The 17,985-nt window shown below is 41.5% G+C and overlaps 2 protein-coding genes across 4 annotated transcripts in view; one reads left to right on the top strand and one right to left on the bottom strand.

The window, feature by feature from the left end:
* tg (thyroglobulin) overlaps positions 1-4,288 on the bottom strand; it is a 38,274-nt gene extending 33,986 nt beyond the window's left edge. For both annotated transcript variants that reach the window (XM_080767947.1, XM_080767946.1), the window contains exons 1-7: positions 4,211-4,288; positions 2,914-3,016; positions 2,505-2,602; positions 2,037-2,246; positions 1,671-1,833; positions 1,043-1,149; positions 725-868 (exon numbers count right to left, since the gene is read on the bottom strand). In XM_080767947.1, coding sequence (XP_080624073.1) covers positions 725-868; positions 1,043-1,149; positions 1,671-1,833; positions 2,037-2,246; positions 2,505-2,602; positions 2,914-3,016; positions 4,211-4,286 — 901 coding nt within the window. In that variant the 5' untranslated portion in view covers positions 4,287-4,288. The remainder of the gene's footprint in view (positions 1-724; positions 869-1,042; positions 1,150-1,670; positions 1,834-2,036; positions 2,247-2,504; positions 2,603-2,913; positions 3,017-4,210) is intronic.
* Positions 4,289-10,698: 6,410 nt separating this feature from the next.
* On the top strand, positions 10,699-17,227 carry LOC308318907 (uncharacterized protein). Of its 2 annotated transcripts, none has more exons than XM_080768624.1 (6): positions 10,699-11,046; positions 12,031-12,062; positions 12,374-12,450; positions 13,111-13,373; positions 14,741-14,883; positions 15,464-17,227. In XM_080768624.1, the coding sequence occupies exons 1-6, from the start codon at positions 10,701-10,703 to the stop codon at positions 16,187-16,189; spliced, it is 1,587 nt and encodes a 528-aa protein (XP_080624750.1). In that variant the 5' UTR covers positions 10,699-10,700; the 3' UTR covers positions 16,190-17,227. The 2 variants fall into 2 exon arrangements, with proteins under 2 accessions (XP_080624750.1, XP_080624751.1); XM_080768625.1 differs by having other exon boundaries at positions 10,699-11,040.
* Positions 17,228-17,985: the final 758 nt, after the last annotated feature.

Here is a 17,985-nt window from a genome sequence, read left to right on the forward strand (position 1 = left end):
GGAAACTACAAGGAAGCATGGCTGTAGGAGCTAGGAAACTACAAGGAACCATGACTGTAGGAGCTAGGAAACTACAAGGAACCATGACTGTAGGAGCTAGGAAACTACAAGGAAGCATGACTGTAGGACCTAGGAAACTACAAGGAAACATGACTGTAGGACCTAGGAAACTACAAGGAACCATGACTGTAGGACCTAGGAAACTACAAGGAACCATGACTGTAGGACCTAGGAAACTACAAGGAAGCATGACTTTAGGACCTAGGAAACTACAAGGAACCATGACTTTAGGGCCCAGGAAACCACAAGGAAGCATGTCTGTAGGACCTAGGAAACCACAAGGAACCATGACTGTAGGTCCAGGACCTAGGAAACCACAAGGAACCAGGGCTGGACTGGGACATAAATTCGGCCCGGTCATTTTCGCGTGAATTTGGCCCAGACCGGCCCACCACAACCAGATCGTGTGCAGTGACCACAGAATGTCACTGCACTGCAGTGACCACAGAATGTCACTGCACTGAGAGACATGCCGCTGCTACCGCAGTTGCTCTATACATCTCCTTACAACGCTGTTCTACCGGATTTTGCGTTATAACACCATAAAACCACCATTACCCTTGGCTTTCCATGTCATGCACCCCCTAGAAGGCGTTGGCGCACCACAAAGGGTGCACGTGAGTGACAAACCACCGTTTTGTAAACCCCTGGACAAGAGCCTTACATCTGAAGAGTCCGGTCAGGGCCAGTCTGAGCGCCAGCAGTCTCCTCTGCAGGACTCTGTAGATGTTGGTCTGGGAGAAGGACGGACCCGAGCTCACCCCTCTGAACGCTGTGTCGTACACCTGGGAGAGCAGCAGCTCCACACCTAGTGATAGAGTTTGATTGATTGATTGATTTTATTAACGGTTTGCAGAATTACAGTACATTTCAAGTACAACTCGATACAAAAAACTGTTAACTCATTCTAGTACTAGTATTTGACTTATTTTAACAAATATAGCCAAAGATTTTTTTTGTTTGTCTTTTGTACAAATTGTACCTGTATTGTCCATCTCTCTGCCTCTGCTATCAGAGCAGTAACAGTAGGACGAGACTGAAGGGAAAGCTTGTCGGAAATTGCTGAACGTCTCAAAGGCCTCTGGGAACCTACACACACACACACACACACACACACACACACACACACACATACACACACACTTAAAATTATCCAAATGATTAACTTGCATGTCGGCAACAAATTCATTGAAAGGTCAACATTTTAGCAATAATTTAATATGTCAGTCAGTCAGTCAATCAATCACAGTACATAGGTAATTAGGTATACTACCTACATAAGTGCATACAGAGATTCCGTGTATTTATTTATTGTGTGTGTGTTCAGTGAACCTGTTGAATGAGTTAATATTCTGAGTGTGTTCATTGAACCTGTTGAACGAGCCATTATGACCTGAGATCAGATTCTAAAAATGTCTGTTTGAAAATGACAGTTTTCTGAAAAAGCTATGTTTCTATGTCAGTCGTTCTTCGATTTTTCAAAAATAGCAGACCTACAAGCTCGTAGCGCGCCGCTCGTAGCGTGCCACTCGGTGGCGCGCTATGAGCTTGTAGATCTGCTATTTTTAAATGGCTAAAGCATAACGTGTGTTATGCTTTGTTCAGTGAACCTGTTGAAGGAGTTCGTCAGGTCCAGCTCCGTTGCGTCCGTGGTGTTGATGAACTTGCACTGCACCGGCAGGAAGCTGCCGTCCTCCACTGAGCACTGAGGAGGAGACCGCCCCCTGTTGGTGCGGAGGAAACGCCGCGCTCGCACTTCACAGCTTCCGGGACCTGCGGCAGGGGGTTCAGAGGTAAGCCAATGGCACTTCTGCTTAATAGTATAGCCAATCAACAAGCTCGCTCTGACACATTGTGAGCTTGCAGATCGGTTATTTTCACAGAAAACACACACACTAAAAAAATACAGTATATAGCAACAATAATAGCATAGACTTAGAGAGTCTATGAAAGTATAGCATGAGTATTTGTCGTACAGTTTGCAGGCCTGCCGTTCTGTCGGGTTCCGTAGAGCTCCATGCCGTCCGGGTCCACGCACCAGCACTGACCCTCAGCGCCGCGCTGGTCACACTGGACCGCCGCGAACTCCCCCGAGCGCTGGCATTCTGGGAGCGGCGTGCTGGAGCCGGAGACGGAGACCTCCTCGGACAACACCGCCTGCCTCTGCTGCCTGCAGAAAGACAGACCTGGGAGGAGGGGGAGGAGGAGGAGGAGGAGAGGAGGAGGAGGAGGAGGAGGAGGAGGAGGAGGAGGAGGAGGAGAGAAGAGAGAGGAGGAGGAGGAGGAGGAGGAGGGAGTGCATGCATTAAGTGAGTGGCAAAGTGAGTCTAACATTGTTTAATGCAATCAGATAGGACTTTTCTGTATGGATGTATTATATGGGCTGTCAAGGCCAGAAAGCAGTTTTTTTTCTGCCACTCAGTGGGCGTTCCCTCATAACTTACAGTGTGGAACAGAGTTGTTGGTTTGAGTCCCTGGTATCTCCTGCCCCTGGCTGTCCACACACCAACATGTCACACCGCTCCCGCTGCACTGCACGTGTCTGGAAAGCACACACACACACACACACACACACACACACACACACACACACACACACACACACACACACACACACACGCACACACACACACACACACACACATCATTACAACCCAGTGAGACGGTGGTCCTTGAGGGGGTTCCAGGGGGTGGCCGCCAGCTAAATGATGGAGAGTGTCATGACGACGCCATGCATGACAGGGCCCAGGAAATAATTCCCAATGCATTTTTTCCCCATAGACATTTCAAGAAAGTTTTTTATTTAAAGACGTTTGCGCCGCGGATAAAGCCAACTGGAGTTGACGGGTATACCTGAAGCGGCCGTCTTGTGTGCAGTGGGGGGCGTGGTCCTGTGGTCCAGCTCGTTGCCGTAGCGACTCACAGCTGGTGAGGCCGTCCTCCTCCAGCTGGTACTCTGAAAACGTTAATAGTAATGATGATTAACCCATTCTGACCTGAGATCAGATTCTAAAAATGTCTTCTACATCCTGACAGTTTTCCATTCTGACCTGAGATCAGATTCTAAAAATGTCTTCTACATCCTGACAGTTTTCCATTCTGACCTGAGATCAGATTCTAAAAATTGTCTTCTACGTCAGTCGCTCTTCGATTTTTCAAAAATAGCAGACCTACAAGCTCGTAGCGCGCCACTCGGTGGCGCGCTATGAGCTTGTAGATCTGCTATTTTTCAATAGCTAAAGCATAACATAGTGCTAACACTGTATAGCAGCGAATGTCCGCCGTTTCAAATGTGTTCCCATTTAAACCCATTTAGACCTGAGATCGATTCTATACAAATGCCTTCTAAATCCTGGCAGTTTTCTGAAAAACCTCATGTTTCTATAATGCCAGTGGTTCTGAAACGTTTTCATGTCAAGGACCACCCAAAAATATGTGTGATTGGCCGTCGACCCCCATCTGAAAATATGTTGTTCCAGCGACCCCCCAGAAGCAAAGATTTGAGTTATAAACGTTCACCCTGAGAGAATATATATGTTCAAAGAATTGAGTTAAAAACTTTTGCTCTGAGAGAATAATATGTTCAAAGATTTGAGTTATAAACGTTGGCTCTGAGAGAATAATATGTTCAAAGATTTGAGTTATAAACGTTGGCTCTGAGAGAATAATATGTTCAAAGATTTGAGTTATAAACGTTGGCTCTGAGAGAATAATATGTTCAAAGATTTGAGTTATAAACGTTCTCTCTGAGAGAATATATTATGTTCAAAGATTTGAGTTAAAAACGTTCGCTCTGAGAGAATATATATGTTCAAAGAATTGAGTTATAAACGTTCTCTCTGAGAGAATATATGTTCAAAGATTTGCGCCACATTTGCACGATTCTTCAAAAATAGCAGACCTACAAGCTCATAGCACGGCACTGTCAATGTTCAATTTGTCAATTAAAACTATGGCAAAAAAAAGAAAAGAAAGAAAATAGGCTATACTTTTTTAAACGGACGAAAAGATCACACCCGTGTGAAGCGCTCTTATCATCGTAGACGTATACATCATACAACAGACAGACAGACAGACAGACAGACAGACAGACAGACAGACAGGCAGACAGACAGACAGACAGGCAGGCAGACAGACAGACAGATCTCACCTGAAGCCTTGGTGTGTGTCAGACGACAGCAGCAGCAGAGCAGCAGACAGGTGGTGGTGATTACCCACGATGCCATGGTGCAGACTGGTGACACCACCCTGGACCGGAGGTCTCTTTATAGCTGGCAATGTGCACTGTCATGATGACGGGCACGCACGCACAGCCACGCACGCGTACACACACTCCTCCATCTCCTCCTCATCATCATCGTCCTCTTCGTGTCACTTCAACGGCCTCGTCTGACGTTCATATACGAACGCAAGTAATCTGATTATTTACTCAAGTAAAACTCTAGCAATACCACCATTATATGAAGCCCAAACCGCACCGATGCGACTCGTCTCAACTCAACTCGCAAGAACACACTTTTAACCCATTCTGGACGGGAACCCCTTTTGGTGTTTTAAACATTATGTTATACGTTAAGCTATTGAAAAATTGAAAAGATCTACAAGCTCGTAGCGCGGCACCGAGTGCCGCGCTACGAGCTTTGTAGATCTGCAATTTATTTTTAAATCAAGAAAATGTGGCTCAAGTCTTTGAATATATATATACTCTTTGGGGTTCTTGACATGATATAGTTTGAGAATCACTGACATGGAAACATAGTTTTTTCAGAGAACTGTCATGATTTAGAAGACATTTGTAGAATCTGGTCTCAGGTCTAAAGGTAAACCGTCAAAGTGTAGATGTAGAATAGATGATTGCCAGATTGGATAGCCTATGTTAAATAGATCTTAATCTGTTAATGTAGTATGCTTTGTAATAATAATACAATTCTGCAAAGTAACTCAAGTTTTCAAATAATGATATAGTACAGAGTAAGACGTATTTGCCTGGAGTAGAAGTATGAAGTATCCAAAAAATGGAAAGACGTTGAGTAAATTAAACCGTATATTGGTACAATAGGCTACTGAGTAATAGGGTACAGAATAATAGGGTACAGAGTAATAGGGTACAGAATAATAGGGTACAGAGTAATAGGGTACAGAGTAATAGGATACAGAGTAAACGTACTTATTTACTTTCCACCACAAGCTATACCATCATCATCATCTTCCTCTTGAACTCCAAGTCAGTGGAACTAAGATCCTTCCTGACTCAAGTCCAACTGTTGAAGCCCTCTCAGACACACTCTGCAGGCTGTGTGTGTGTGTGTGTGTGTGTGTGCGTGTGCGTGTGCGTGTGTGTTGTGCTCACCATTCAGGCGAGCTGCTGACAGGTCAGATTGTGAAGCCCTCGAACTCTCATCCAAATGTTCTCAACATTTATTTAAAACGCTATAATTAATGTCTTCTCTTATTCTCTTATCTTTCTGACTTTTCGTTTGAGGGGCGCTAGCTCTCCTATGGCCAGCTTCATGTGTCTGTGTGTACCACATAGCGGTGGTTTGATTGGCTGAGGGCTTAAAAACTGAAGATAAATGAGTGAGGACAGAAAAGTGAGGATGCCAAAAGTAACTGGCCAGAATGTGATGTATGTTACTGTATGATGTATGATGTATACGTATGATGTATGTATGATGTGATGTATGATGATTCTTTTGTATCTCGGAGGGACAAGCCGGCCAGAACTAAAGGGGGACTGCCCATAAGTCCGACTTTCTGTTAGTCAGTTTCTGTTGGTCATCAATACCACGGCAAACCTCTTTGCCAAAAATATCCGATCTATACGAGCTCCCAATGCCTCGCATGCAGGCTGCAGTGCGAGGCGTTGTGGGCTTGTAGATCGGCTATTTTGGGGCTAAGGTTGTACTCCGAATGGGGATGGATGGTGAATCCAAGCCATTAGAAACTCAACTGCAGGCTTTCTATTCCTGGAAAGTTACCAAGCTACATTGGAAGCCACCGTTCTTGCGATAATAAATAAGATCTATTTTTTAATGTAATTTATTTTTTGTTAAAAGCAAAAAGAATCAGCCTATAAATATTCGATGAAACAGGCGTACTGACAGAGACTAAAACAGAGGACATTTCGGTTCGAATGCCGGCTCCTCCTGTCCGCATGTGGAAGTGTCCTTGGGCAAGACACTGAACCCTACATTTCCTCCAATGAGGTGGTCGGTGCTAGCTCGCCACCGTCTGTGTGTGAATGTGGGAAGTGAGGACGCTGGCGTCGACTGCCCAGCCCAGGCCAGGCCTCAGACCGGGCTCAGGGTCCCCAGTATAGTCCTGTCACAATTATGACATAATTGTCTAATTGCAATTATTATTGCATAATCGTAAAAAAAAAAAACTAAATACAGAAACACCAGATCTACATGTTTACGGTCCGGAAAATGACCACACCATTAATTAAAACATTTAACTCCTAAATGCACTGTATGTTGCACCAATAGGTTTGGGTCTATCCAACACAGAAAGATGAAATATTCACCAAATAAACTGATAAATGGTGCATGATCACACAAGAGGTCAGTATCAAACCATGCAATGCTAAAGTGGTAATGGAAAGGGAAAACAATAGCAAGAATATGTTAACTTCAAAAAGGGAGAAAACAAGCTTGTACCTGTTTAGGCTGTTTCTGCTATTTTTTCACATTTAGTTTCAGGTAGTTATATCTTTTTCTATTTCTGTTAAAGCAGCACTGAAATATTCCACCCCGGATTCGAACCTGCATGTTCCCTGCTAAACTGCTTTGTGGTTTTTATATGATTTTCTATTATTTTTTATGTCTCAAAAATATAATAAAACAGTTGGGAATGGGGAAGTGTTACAAGTGTATAGCGGCTATAGCCTACTTATTGATGAGGACTGGGAAGGATATTAAAAAGGTCCTATGTTTTTAAACAGCAGACAGGATGTTGTTACGTCACAAAGAAGTACATTGTTGCCATGTCCGCTAGTTATAAGCGACTTCTGGCTTGTTTTTCTCCAAAATTGCGTGTAATTTGTTTTCAAAGTAGTATAGTTGCATATTTGGGGCTTGTTTCATAAATGTTGTTTCAACCAGTGGTTCTCAAACATTTTCATGTCAGAAGACCCTCATCTGAAAAATATGTTTTGTACCACTGCCGCCACACGACCCCCATACCAGATTTGTTATATTTTTGTTTTAAATCCCCAAGCTTTTTTGGGTAAAGAGCCGATCTACAAGCTTGTGAGCGTGTAGATTAGCTATTTTCAAACAGCTGATGAATATGAGATTTAAATGTGTGGAGTGGCTTAATTATTCTGGATGTGTTTTTCATAGACCTGGTGTCCTGGTCGCTCATTTCTCTTCTGTCGCATTATCTGGCAACACTGGTCAAGCGGGTCTTTTTGTCTTTTGGAATCCCCCCAGAGCAGCAGCGAACAACAGAGAAGCATAGAATATTACCGATATTATCCGTGCACCGTAGGCCTACATAGTTATTATACCCAACGAATACAACACCACGCAATTTACGCAAGACAATTAAGTAAATGAAGTGCTGTAGTCTAATAGTTAAACCACATATGGTGGACTCAGACCGCTATTCTTTGCAATAATAGCCTATGCAGGATTGCAGGTAGGAGGCTACAACACAACTTTCCACTGTGAGACAGTGGACTTTGGACTACAGTGAGTAGCCTATCTTTGTTTATTGTTCACAAGTAAGCTAAGCAGTCCATAAGCAGTGGTGGAAAACGTAGCCTGTACCAAAACGTTTTACTTAAGTAAAAGTATTGTGGTAAACTCTCCCGTTCTGAAGAACAATTTACGGCGTAAAAAACACCCAAAAGGCAGGTTCGGATAGGTTTGAAGAAAGACTTATTTTATTTGCAGGAAAGCACAGTCCACAGTCGAGGCAAAATAGTACTCAAGTATTTATTTAATAATTGTTTGAATATTGTTTACTATAATTGTAACAAATCTGTTACAAAATAAAAAACCCTGGAATACAATGTAGCCTACTTGAGTAAAAGTGCAAACGTTTTGGCATCAAATGATCAAAATGTAGCCCTACTTAAAGTGCCAAAAGTAAAATATGCCTACTCATTATGCAGAATTTCTTTAAGAATTTTTTACATTTTCTAATGTACAAAAAAAATCATTTAAAAATAGCCAATCTACAGCAAGTAGATCGGCATTTTTCAAATGGCCAAAATGAAGGGGTTAATGTATGTTTGGTAATAATAATCAAAATCTACAAAGTTTTTGATTGATTGATTGAAATCTTTATTAACAGTTTGCAGAATTACAGTACATTTCAAGCACAAACTCAATACAAAGACTGTTAACTGTGAGTGGACGACCCAATTAAGCCTTACACTTGTTTACAACAGGGTCCACATTGTTCAATTCATCAAAACATTTAGAGACAAACAAATAGACACTTCTATGTAGTTAAGAACAGAACAGGAATTCATCATATAGGAAGCGAAAAGGGAAAAAAATATATATACAGTGAGGGGAACAGGGGGATAAAAGAAAAGAAAACGAAAGACAGAGTGTAGGGCGCCTGCACACAACACCATGCGTTGATGCCATGTGTGCATATGTGCAGGCACCCAACACCACGTCCATACAGAAACATAGTACAATCCAGATAAAAATTCAGCTTTTACAGAGGCCAGTTTCGAATTGCAGCCATCCGTAGGTGCCCTTTGAGAGCAGTTTTGAAGGAGCCAAGGGATTCACATGTAACTTTAAACTAACGTTTTCAAATAAATGCAGTAAAGCACAATATTTTGATCCGAGATGTAGTGGAGAAGAAGTAAAAGTATTGAAAATTGGAAATATTCAAGTATGCATGCCTCAAATACCTCAAAATTGTACTTGAGTAAGTATACAGTAGGCTACTTGAGTAAATGTAGGCCTACTTAGTTACTTTCCACCATTGTTGGAATTTGTCGATAACGTAGATAACAAGTTAACAAAACCGTTGTGTGTTGATTATGATTTATATGATGATCAAACACTTGTTGTTTTATGAGAGACAGGCTATAGAAGTGGCTGCGTTCTATACCGTTGCCTATAGTTATTAATAGGCTGTAAAATGTATGTATTTCTTGTTACAGTTTGTTTTGCATCTTAATAGAACAATTTATATTGCATCTGTGGTATCTATATTTCATGATATTCAAATATAAGCCATGTTAAAATGTCCGACTTATACATTTGGTCACTGCTAAGGTGATGCTAAGTAGGTCAATGTCTGCCAGGAAGTAGCTTGGCCTGGCCAGGTGTGATAGAAGTTTAGCATACTATTGTCTCAACGAGAGGCCCTGGCAGAGATCACTCTGTATGCGTTCTATGCAAAAGTTTCAACCCCCTCCCAGAAATTCAACTGTTTGATGTGAAACTGTATAATAATGCCTGTAAAATACAATGTGGGGAGGTCTGAGGAGGCTAGCCACAAGCGTGGTTAGTCTGCTGTGTGCTCCCGTGGGCGTGAGAACGGCCTACGGGGAAGCTCTCTGTCTTGGTCTGTCTTGGTCTCGGTTACAATAAAATGATCAACTCTACACAACACTTCAGAACGCTCTCTGCCTGTTTTCATTCAACTGACCGTCCGGTGCTTTTGACTACAGCCTACAAGCCTGCCGTTTGCTCAGCCGTTTCTGTCTCAAATAGATTAGAATTAGTCAGTGTAAAGGGAGAAACTACACGACACATCTCTCCTGCCAAGACCCCAGTAGCCTTTGACCATCTGAGCTGTGTGTAACTGTGCATAGCATAATAAATATATAACTTTTACCTTTCTTAGGACAACCTGTTTACATTAAAATATAGAAATGTGAATGAATACAAATTGTTATAATAGTCATCTATATTACACAATTAAGCCTAAAGCATTATATACTTTACTGTTATAGCCATTCATTTTGCAAGGGATAATGTATGCCTATTGCCTGGTGGTCCTATTGCAACAATGACCACATAGCCGTACATTATCCCAATTATTCCACAGCTACTAAAAACATACATTAATAAATTGACAACAACACGAAGTATTGGCTCTGCAGAGCGCAACAGTCGCCTCGGAAACAGGAAAGTGAGTGTTGGTCAAATGGAATACATTTTCGGGTACTGCATTGTCTATTTCACGCTTCAAATGTTGTGTCATATGTCACATTCTTGAGAGCTTAATTCAATTACATTGTGTGTGTGTTTACATGGCTGTCATGTTGGATACAGCATAAAATTCAAGTAACGCAGCAGGTGCTCTGAGCCTGAATCTTTGATTAGACGGCGGAGTGGTCATTAGCAAGAAATAGCACACCGCTGAATTCAGCGACTAACTATTACACGGCTCGGTTGAATGCTTGATTCTGATTAAACGTATAATTCTGCCATCTGTCTATTTTTCTTTACACTCGATATGAAATTGCACATTGGCATATAATATGCTTCTCATATAATCTTCAACTTAATAAAAATAAAAGAACACATATCCACTCGTGACATGTATTTCCCTAAGGAAAGGGAGCAGTGCAGAAAATGTCTAATAAAAGAAAACTACTTTTACTTTGAAAATGTGTTTCCCCACCTAATGTGTTCCCTGTGTCTCTCTTCAGCGTCAGCATGGCGGCCAAAGATGCAATCAGGCGTCGTAAAACTGAGCTTCAGGACATTCTGTGTTTAGACCCCCAACGCATCCTCGACAGAGTCTTTGAGACTTCAGACCCTGTTCTGATAACCCAGCGTGAGTACAGAGACCTGAAAGACAAGGATAATGTGGAGGCACACGTCATCAGCCTTGTGGACAGGATCATGGATAAAGGAGAAGATACTTGCAAAAGATTCCTGGATTTACTGCAAACTGACCAGGACATCAAGGATACTTTCCCTGACCTGAAGAAGATGGAGTGGGACATCGATCCTAATCCATTGAAACGTACCTCAGACGATACCAAGCCAACGAGTCATGGTACAGTAGAGAAACACTTCAGTGGTGTGTCCAATCTATTGGTTCAGATCAGAGAACCAATAGGATCCACCAGCCGTGGTTAACCCATTTAGACCTGAGGACGATTCTTTAAAAAAATGTCTTCTAAGGGGGCCACGGTGGCACAGTTGGTAGTGCTGTTGCCGCACAGATATACAAGGTCCTGGGTTCGATTCCCGCTCGGGACGCTGTGGGCGCTGGCGGCGTGTCCTCTCCTCCGCGTCGTCAGTGCCCACACCCGAAGGCGGGGGTTGGCGAAATGGCCTTTCTGTGTGGAGTCTGCATGTTCTCCCCGTGTCCCCCTGGTCACTAAAACTGCCTCCCCCTGGCCAGCCGGGGCGCCTGATGGGAGGGGAAAGGAACTGGTTGGAATAACGTGTTCCTTCCACGCGCTACGACGTCCAACCAGGGCTCACATTAGATAACATTAGAAGATGACACAGGGGTGAAAAATGGGTTACACAATCGTGGGATAAATAGAAAAAAAAAAGTCAGTTTTCTGAAATACCTACTGTATGTTTTTATATCAGTGGTGCTCAATATTATTATATTATGTATTTTGCCGCCGACCCCCATCTGAAAATATTTCGTATGCCAGAACCAAAGATTTGAGTTAAAAACCTTCACTCTGAAAGAATATATTCAAAGATTTGGGCCACATTTTCACGATTTAAAAAAAAAAGCATAACATAATGCTTAAAACACCAAAAGGGGTTCCCGCCCAGAATGACTTAACTTGGCACTAGCAACACAGGGATTCATAGTATGAGGAATTGGAGAAATTAATTGCAATAATTTAAAAGTAATCAAGAAGGAAAACTTGGGGGAGTAAAACAAATGTGAATGATTGTGATTCATGAATTGTTTAATAAACTGTTCATGTCTAGGACATGATCTGTTCTGTACACACACCTAGCCACAGCACAACCATGTCATTTTGTTCATTTATTTCCTTTTTTCACCCAGGTGGTCCTGTCCATGAAGGCAAGAGACACAAGGTGAGTAGCAACTTAAGGCCTATTCATAGTCTGGATTTTCGGTGGTGAGGTGACCACCGATCCGGTGGTGAGCTGACCACCGGAGCTGAAATAATATAATAATATAATAATAAAATAAATGATGAATGACATGTTCTCAAGTAGCCTACACACTTTAGGATGAAAACTTAAACTAAACTAAAGTTAAGTGAATGAATGGTGTTGAATGCGTATAGGCTCCGTTTTATAAATGTAAGGACAGTTTAGGATGACACCGGCTAGTGTGTATTTGTGGCAAAACTCTAAATGTGTCTATGGTGTGTTTTTTTTAGGGTGACCAGGACGAGTCGACCAGCAACCCTACAGGTCTCAGTGTGCACATAAACATTGTAAACAACCACAACAATGGGTGAGTTTCAGCTCATTATCATGTTCTCTTCACTCTTGGTTAGTGTGCTCGCTGGGAGAAAGCAGATTAATACTGTATTATGTGCTCTTCCTAAAACCTTGGGATGTTTTTCAACTCCATACTCTACCCTTTACCATAAGCTTATTTTGGGAATTGTGTGCCTCTACTCAAGTTACAAAATACAACTATAGAGCGTCGCAGTCCCGCCCCCTACCATGGCCCAGGAAATGATTCTCCGTTCATTTTCCTCATAGACATTTCAGAAAGTATTTATTTAAAGACGTTTACAGCGCTGGACAAAGCCAACTCTTGTCGTGACAAATCATGACAACATAACACAATTTTCGGGCCAAACAAAGAATTAGAAAGTAGAAAAAAACGGCAGGTTACAACACTTTTTGTTGTTGTTTTTTCTTCTATGTAATTATTAGTTTTGTCCAAAATATTGTGTTTTTTTGTTATGATTTGTCACGACTCGAGTTGGCTTCGTACGACGCTTAAAAGGTCTGTAAATAAAAACGTATTGAAATGTCTATGAGGGAAGAATGCATTGTGATTAATTTCCTGGGCCAGGCGTCGTCATGAAAGGGGGCGGTATTATTGTGCATTTATGGGCGTTTTCATTCTTATTTTGACCACCTTGTTGTTTACTTTCCTCAGCCAAAACAATACGGTGGCACACGGCAGAGTCCAGAAGAAACCACGCTGTGCTGACGGAGACGACACGGTGTCCGGGTTCGTACACCGTGTGACCGGAATCCAAACGTCAAAGAAGTCGTGCAGATACTTCAACGCTGTGATACAAACCGACCGGGAGGAGTTCCACCGAGCGGTGATATTCAGCGCAGCGAAGCACAGGTCGTTTAGCCAGGCAGCAAACGACTCCACCCCGGTTAGGCTGTCACGGATTAAGAAGAGTTGGAGTAAGTATATTGAACTTGAACAACACTTTTATTTGGTGTTTTTTGGTACCCGTTTTTATGCACGTTGTTTAGCGGCACATACCGAAATAAATAAACTTGAATGGAAACAAAATATTTTAAAACAATATTCAATAATATTGTTTTAAAATATTTGGGTTCCAATAGAAAAATAGAAAAAAGGGTTTTACGCTATAGATTGAGGTTTGCGGGTAACCTTCGTAAAACCAACCCCCCCCCCCCCCCCCCCCAAAAAAAGGGGTCAGATCATCAACATATGGAATGAATTCTGGCCCCATATGGAGCGTGTCTTGAGTGTACAGGCCAGGGTTTGATAAGGTCAGATCAACATATGGAATGAATTCTGGCCCCATATGGAGCGTGTCTTGAGTGTACAGGCCAGGGTTTGATAAGGTCAGATCAACATATGGAATGAATTCTGGCCCCATATGGAGCGTGTCTTGAGTGTACAGGCCAGGGTTTGATAAGGTCAGATCAACATATGGAATGAATTCTGGCCACATTATGGAGCGTGTCTTGAGTGTACAGGCCAGGGTTTGATGAGGTCAGATCAACATATGGAATGCCAGAACAGGTCAGCTCCAGAGATTTTGAAGTTGTTTGAATTTCTGCCTCTGTGTGTGTGTGTGGGGGGGGTATTTATATGCAAATAGCATGGCCAATGGCATTGCAAGACTAAACAATGAACATCAATGATGATTTTTAGGTGAAAAAAGAACAGAAACAATGATATTAATTAAGCCATTAATTAAAAATAAAAATGTTGACAAAAAGCATTGCTGGGGCTTGCAGGGTTTTAATGTCTAATAACGTGTCTCACCTGATTGCATGGATAAATACTGCCATCTACTGCTCATCTCATGAAACATCCCCTAACATTAGCATAAGAGTGGTGTAGGCCTATGTGCTTAACCTGGGTTTTTTTTTCTGTTGAAGATTTTCTGAAAATGTGGCTAACATTTGAGATGCATTTTAATACTGAAACTATATTAAAGGAAGTTCCTTGAAAGCATGAAAAAGAGAGGAGAGACTCTAGTCCGTACAAATGCCTTCTAAATCCTGACAGTTTCTATATCAGTCGTTCTCAAACATTTTCATGTCAAGGACCCCCAAAAATATAATTATGTAATTGGCCGTTTTCAACCATTTTCATATCAAGGTCCATTATTTATTCAGCATTTGAGCCACAGAATACAATCTAATTAATTTTAAATGATTTGATATGGTTGGACATTTAACTTGGTGAATTGTTAATATGTAACAGTATTACAATCATGTGGAATATAATAAATAACCATGTTCTTTTTTTTATTGCAATTATTATATGACTCCAATATCTTTCTCTGCAGGTACCTCAGAGGACACATTTGATATCCATGTGTCAGACACATCATTCATGGTGGAGACGACTGTACCGTTCATCCCCAAGCCTCCCACGGCGTCCGTGAAGATGGACATCGCTCAAGTGTTGAAAATGGGACCAAAAGAGACGGTACGTTTTGACGATGGCAAATTTATTTGTTAGGATACTTTCATATTTACGTTTTTTTTATATACTGTTTTTTTATTAGGCATTTTTTGTATGACAGTTTCAGAATATTATCGACAATGATAAGTAATTCAGTAAAATAAAAATGAAAAAAATAACAGGCAATGTAAATGTTCCACATACAATACATAATAAAAATGACATATAAGTGTGATAAACAAGAAAAAACAAAAAACTGTTAAACAATGACAAGTGTGAACAGACAACAGGACAGACACTCTTGCTCTTCCAACATGTTGTAAATTAAGTGAATTACAGACATTCTTTTTTTAAATAAGAAAAAATAAAATAAAGAAAAAACACTCATTTTTTTCCTTTTCTTTCTTTCCAATTTTCTATTGTGCTATCTATTGTGTAGGAGGGGTTAGTGTGCACCTATTGAAATATTCAATGAAGGGTTGCCATGTCTGGTAGAATCTATCTTATATTTACGCAGTTTTAACCAAAAAATGCTATTATGTACATCTATGAAACATGATTCTACACGCCCTTGACCCCTATGAACATTTCTCACTATTAACAGATCGGAAAACTACAGGCACGGGTGATCCGCATCAAGGACGGCAGCCATGACATGATAAAGTCGGGAGGTGAAGACCAAGAAATCAAAGAGTGCGTGATTTCCGACGCGACTGGACAAGTCGTACTGCGGCTGTGGAACAGCCAGATAAACCGCGTCGCGATAAACTCGTGCTACGACTTTTCTAACGTCTCGACCAGACGGCAAACGGAATTCTACCTCACGTGCACGAAACAAACCAGCATTACCCCCATTGCCGACCTGGAGGAAATACCACATCATCTGTCGATGCCGAACTCTGTGGAAGAGCCTCTGAACGCCACCTCGGGACGGATCCGTTTCGTGCGTCTGACCAACAGGATGTGTTGTGGAAAATGTGACAGATCGCAGAAGGACATTGATCCCCGCTCTGTGGCCGTGCACCGCTGTGAGGGTTGCGAGTTGAACCAGCGCGTCGAGTCCTACGCATCGATTGTGTCCGGCACGGTCGTGATGACCACGTCCACCGGGGAGGTCGACCTCACCGTGCCGCCGTCGCCGCTCACCACGTACCTCACGTCGGGCGATCTCTTGCACCTGTTGAAGGACACCGACGAGCTAGAGAAACACTTCCTTGTCAGTCCGAGCTTCGACGTCGTTTACAATGCGAGCAACCTTCTCACCAAGATCCAGAACACGTCCGCCGTGGCTGAGAAACTGAGGGCTCTTGCCGACGAACCCCACAACTAATCGTTCGACGTAGCATTGGTCTGACTGGATTAAGATTGCTGAGGGGTCCGTTAAAACGACCGGATTAAGGTTGGTGAGGGGTCCGTTAACCCATTCTGACCTGAGATCAGATTCATACGAGGTTTCCACTGGACACACACAGGTCTGATTAACCCATTCTGACCTGAGATCAGATTCTAAAAATGTCAGTCGACTCTTCGAGTGGCGCGCTATGAGCTTGTAGATCTGCTATTTTTCAATAGCTAAAGCATAACATGATGCTAACACCAAAATGGGTTCCCGTTCAGAATGGGTTAAAACGGCCGTATTAAGGTTGGTGAGGGGTCCGTTAAAACGACCGGATTAAGGTTGGTGAGGGGTCCGTTAAAACGACCGTATTATAAGGTTTGTGTCGGATCCGTCTGCGAACAGAATAAATAAAAGGTTATTGTTGTGTGAAATAATGCATAATACAAGTTCAAAGGTGAATACAGTATTGTAAACGGTGTCTTAAAAAGTGAGAACGAGACCTTCAGGTGGAAAGACAACAGGAGGACTGCTCTTCATTTCTTTATCACAAAGTTTAAGGCAACACATCCTACGATTTGAGACATACTGTACGTTATACAGTAAACGTTTACTTTATACAGAGAGTTTACTCTAAACAAGATGAACAGTGAAATGTCATTTCTCTATTGTAAGGAGAAAAAGAGAAAGAAAAAAATTCTTAACTTGAATGTTTTAAATGTTTTGGTCATGTCATGTGATGTGTTTTTTTTTTTAACTATTTCAGATGTTCCTTTTTTTGTATGGCAATCACACCTATGGGGATTTTTAGCAGCTGTTGACAATCTGAGTATAGATACTCTTGCTGAAATTGCTGTTCATTTTGTGTTTTCGGCGGATAATGTTTAATTTGATTTCTTTTTAAATATATATGCTTGAATAAAATGAAAATGAAAATTTAAAAATATGTATAAAAGACATTTGAGTTGAATGACAAGCGAGACGAGTTGCTGTCCTGCACAGGCAAGAAGGAACATTTTGAAAAGTAAGTCATCCCAGAGTAAATCTCAACTAATCCACAAGATGTAACATATATAAATGTTCTCTATGCAAAATTAAACTGTAATGCAATTGCTGATAGAGTACTATAAAAATAAAAAAAAATGTGAATCTACCAAATCTCATTTCAATATTGAAGAAATTAATCTAATTTAAATATTGAAGAAATTAAAGATACACATACAATCACTTCTAATGTGAAGGCTGTAGGATCAGAATAATACATTTTTGTGGGAACGATCGTTATTCACACAATCCTTTTATGAGGACAATATTCATCTATTGCTTTAAAAAGGGAGGGATGATTCAGATCTGTTGGAACACTTGCTCGGGGAGACATCCTCTAATTCGTGTCAGCCTACAATTTAAATTAAAATTTGTAACAAAGGACACTTAAGCATAGCCTACTCTAGTATAATAATAAGCCATTTCAAATGCATACATCATAAAGGTATATTTTAAATAAATGTATGTAAAAAAACTAAAAGAAGAAAAAAGGAAAGAAAACATGAACAACGATTAGCTTATTGTGAAGGCAACCGGAAACCTTATTGGTGCTAGCTCACAAACCGGGAATATTGTTGCTGCAACATAACGGGGAAGAGATCGTCCGGAAGTCTTATATTTAGCTTAGATTTGCCAAAACAACACTGCGGTTATCCTGGCTCCATTGTTGACACTGCGGCCAGGCCCAGCAGCAGTGCAGCAACAGAGCACAGTGAAGTTCAGTGAATGGACATGAAACGGTCGAG

Source organism: Protomyctophum bolini (genome assembly GCF_963924005.1).
Source record: "Protomyctophum bolini genome assembly, chromosome: 7".
Taxonomy (NCBI): Eukaryota; Metazoa; Chordata; class Actinopteri; order Myctophiformes; family Myctophidae; genus Protomyctophum; species Protomyctophum bolini.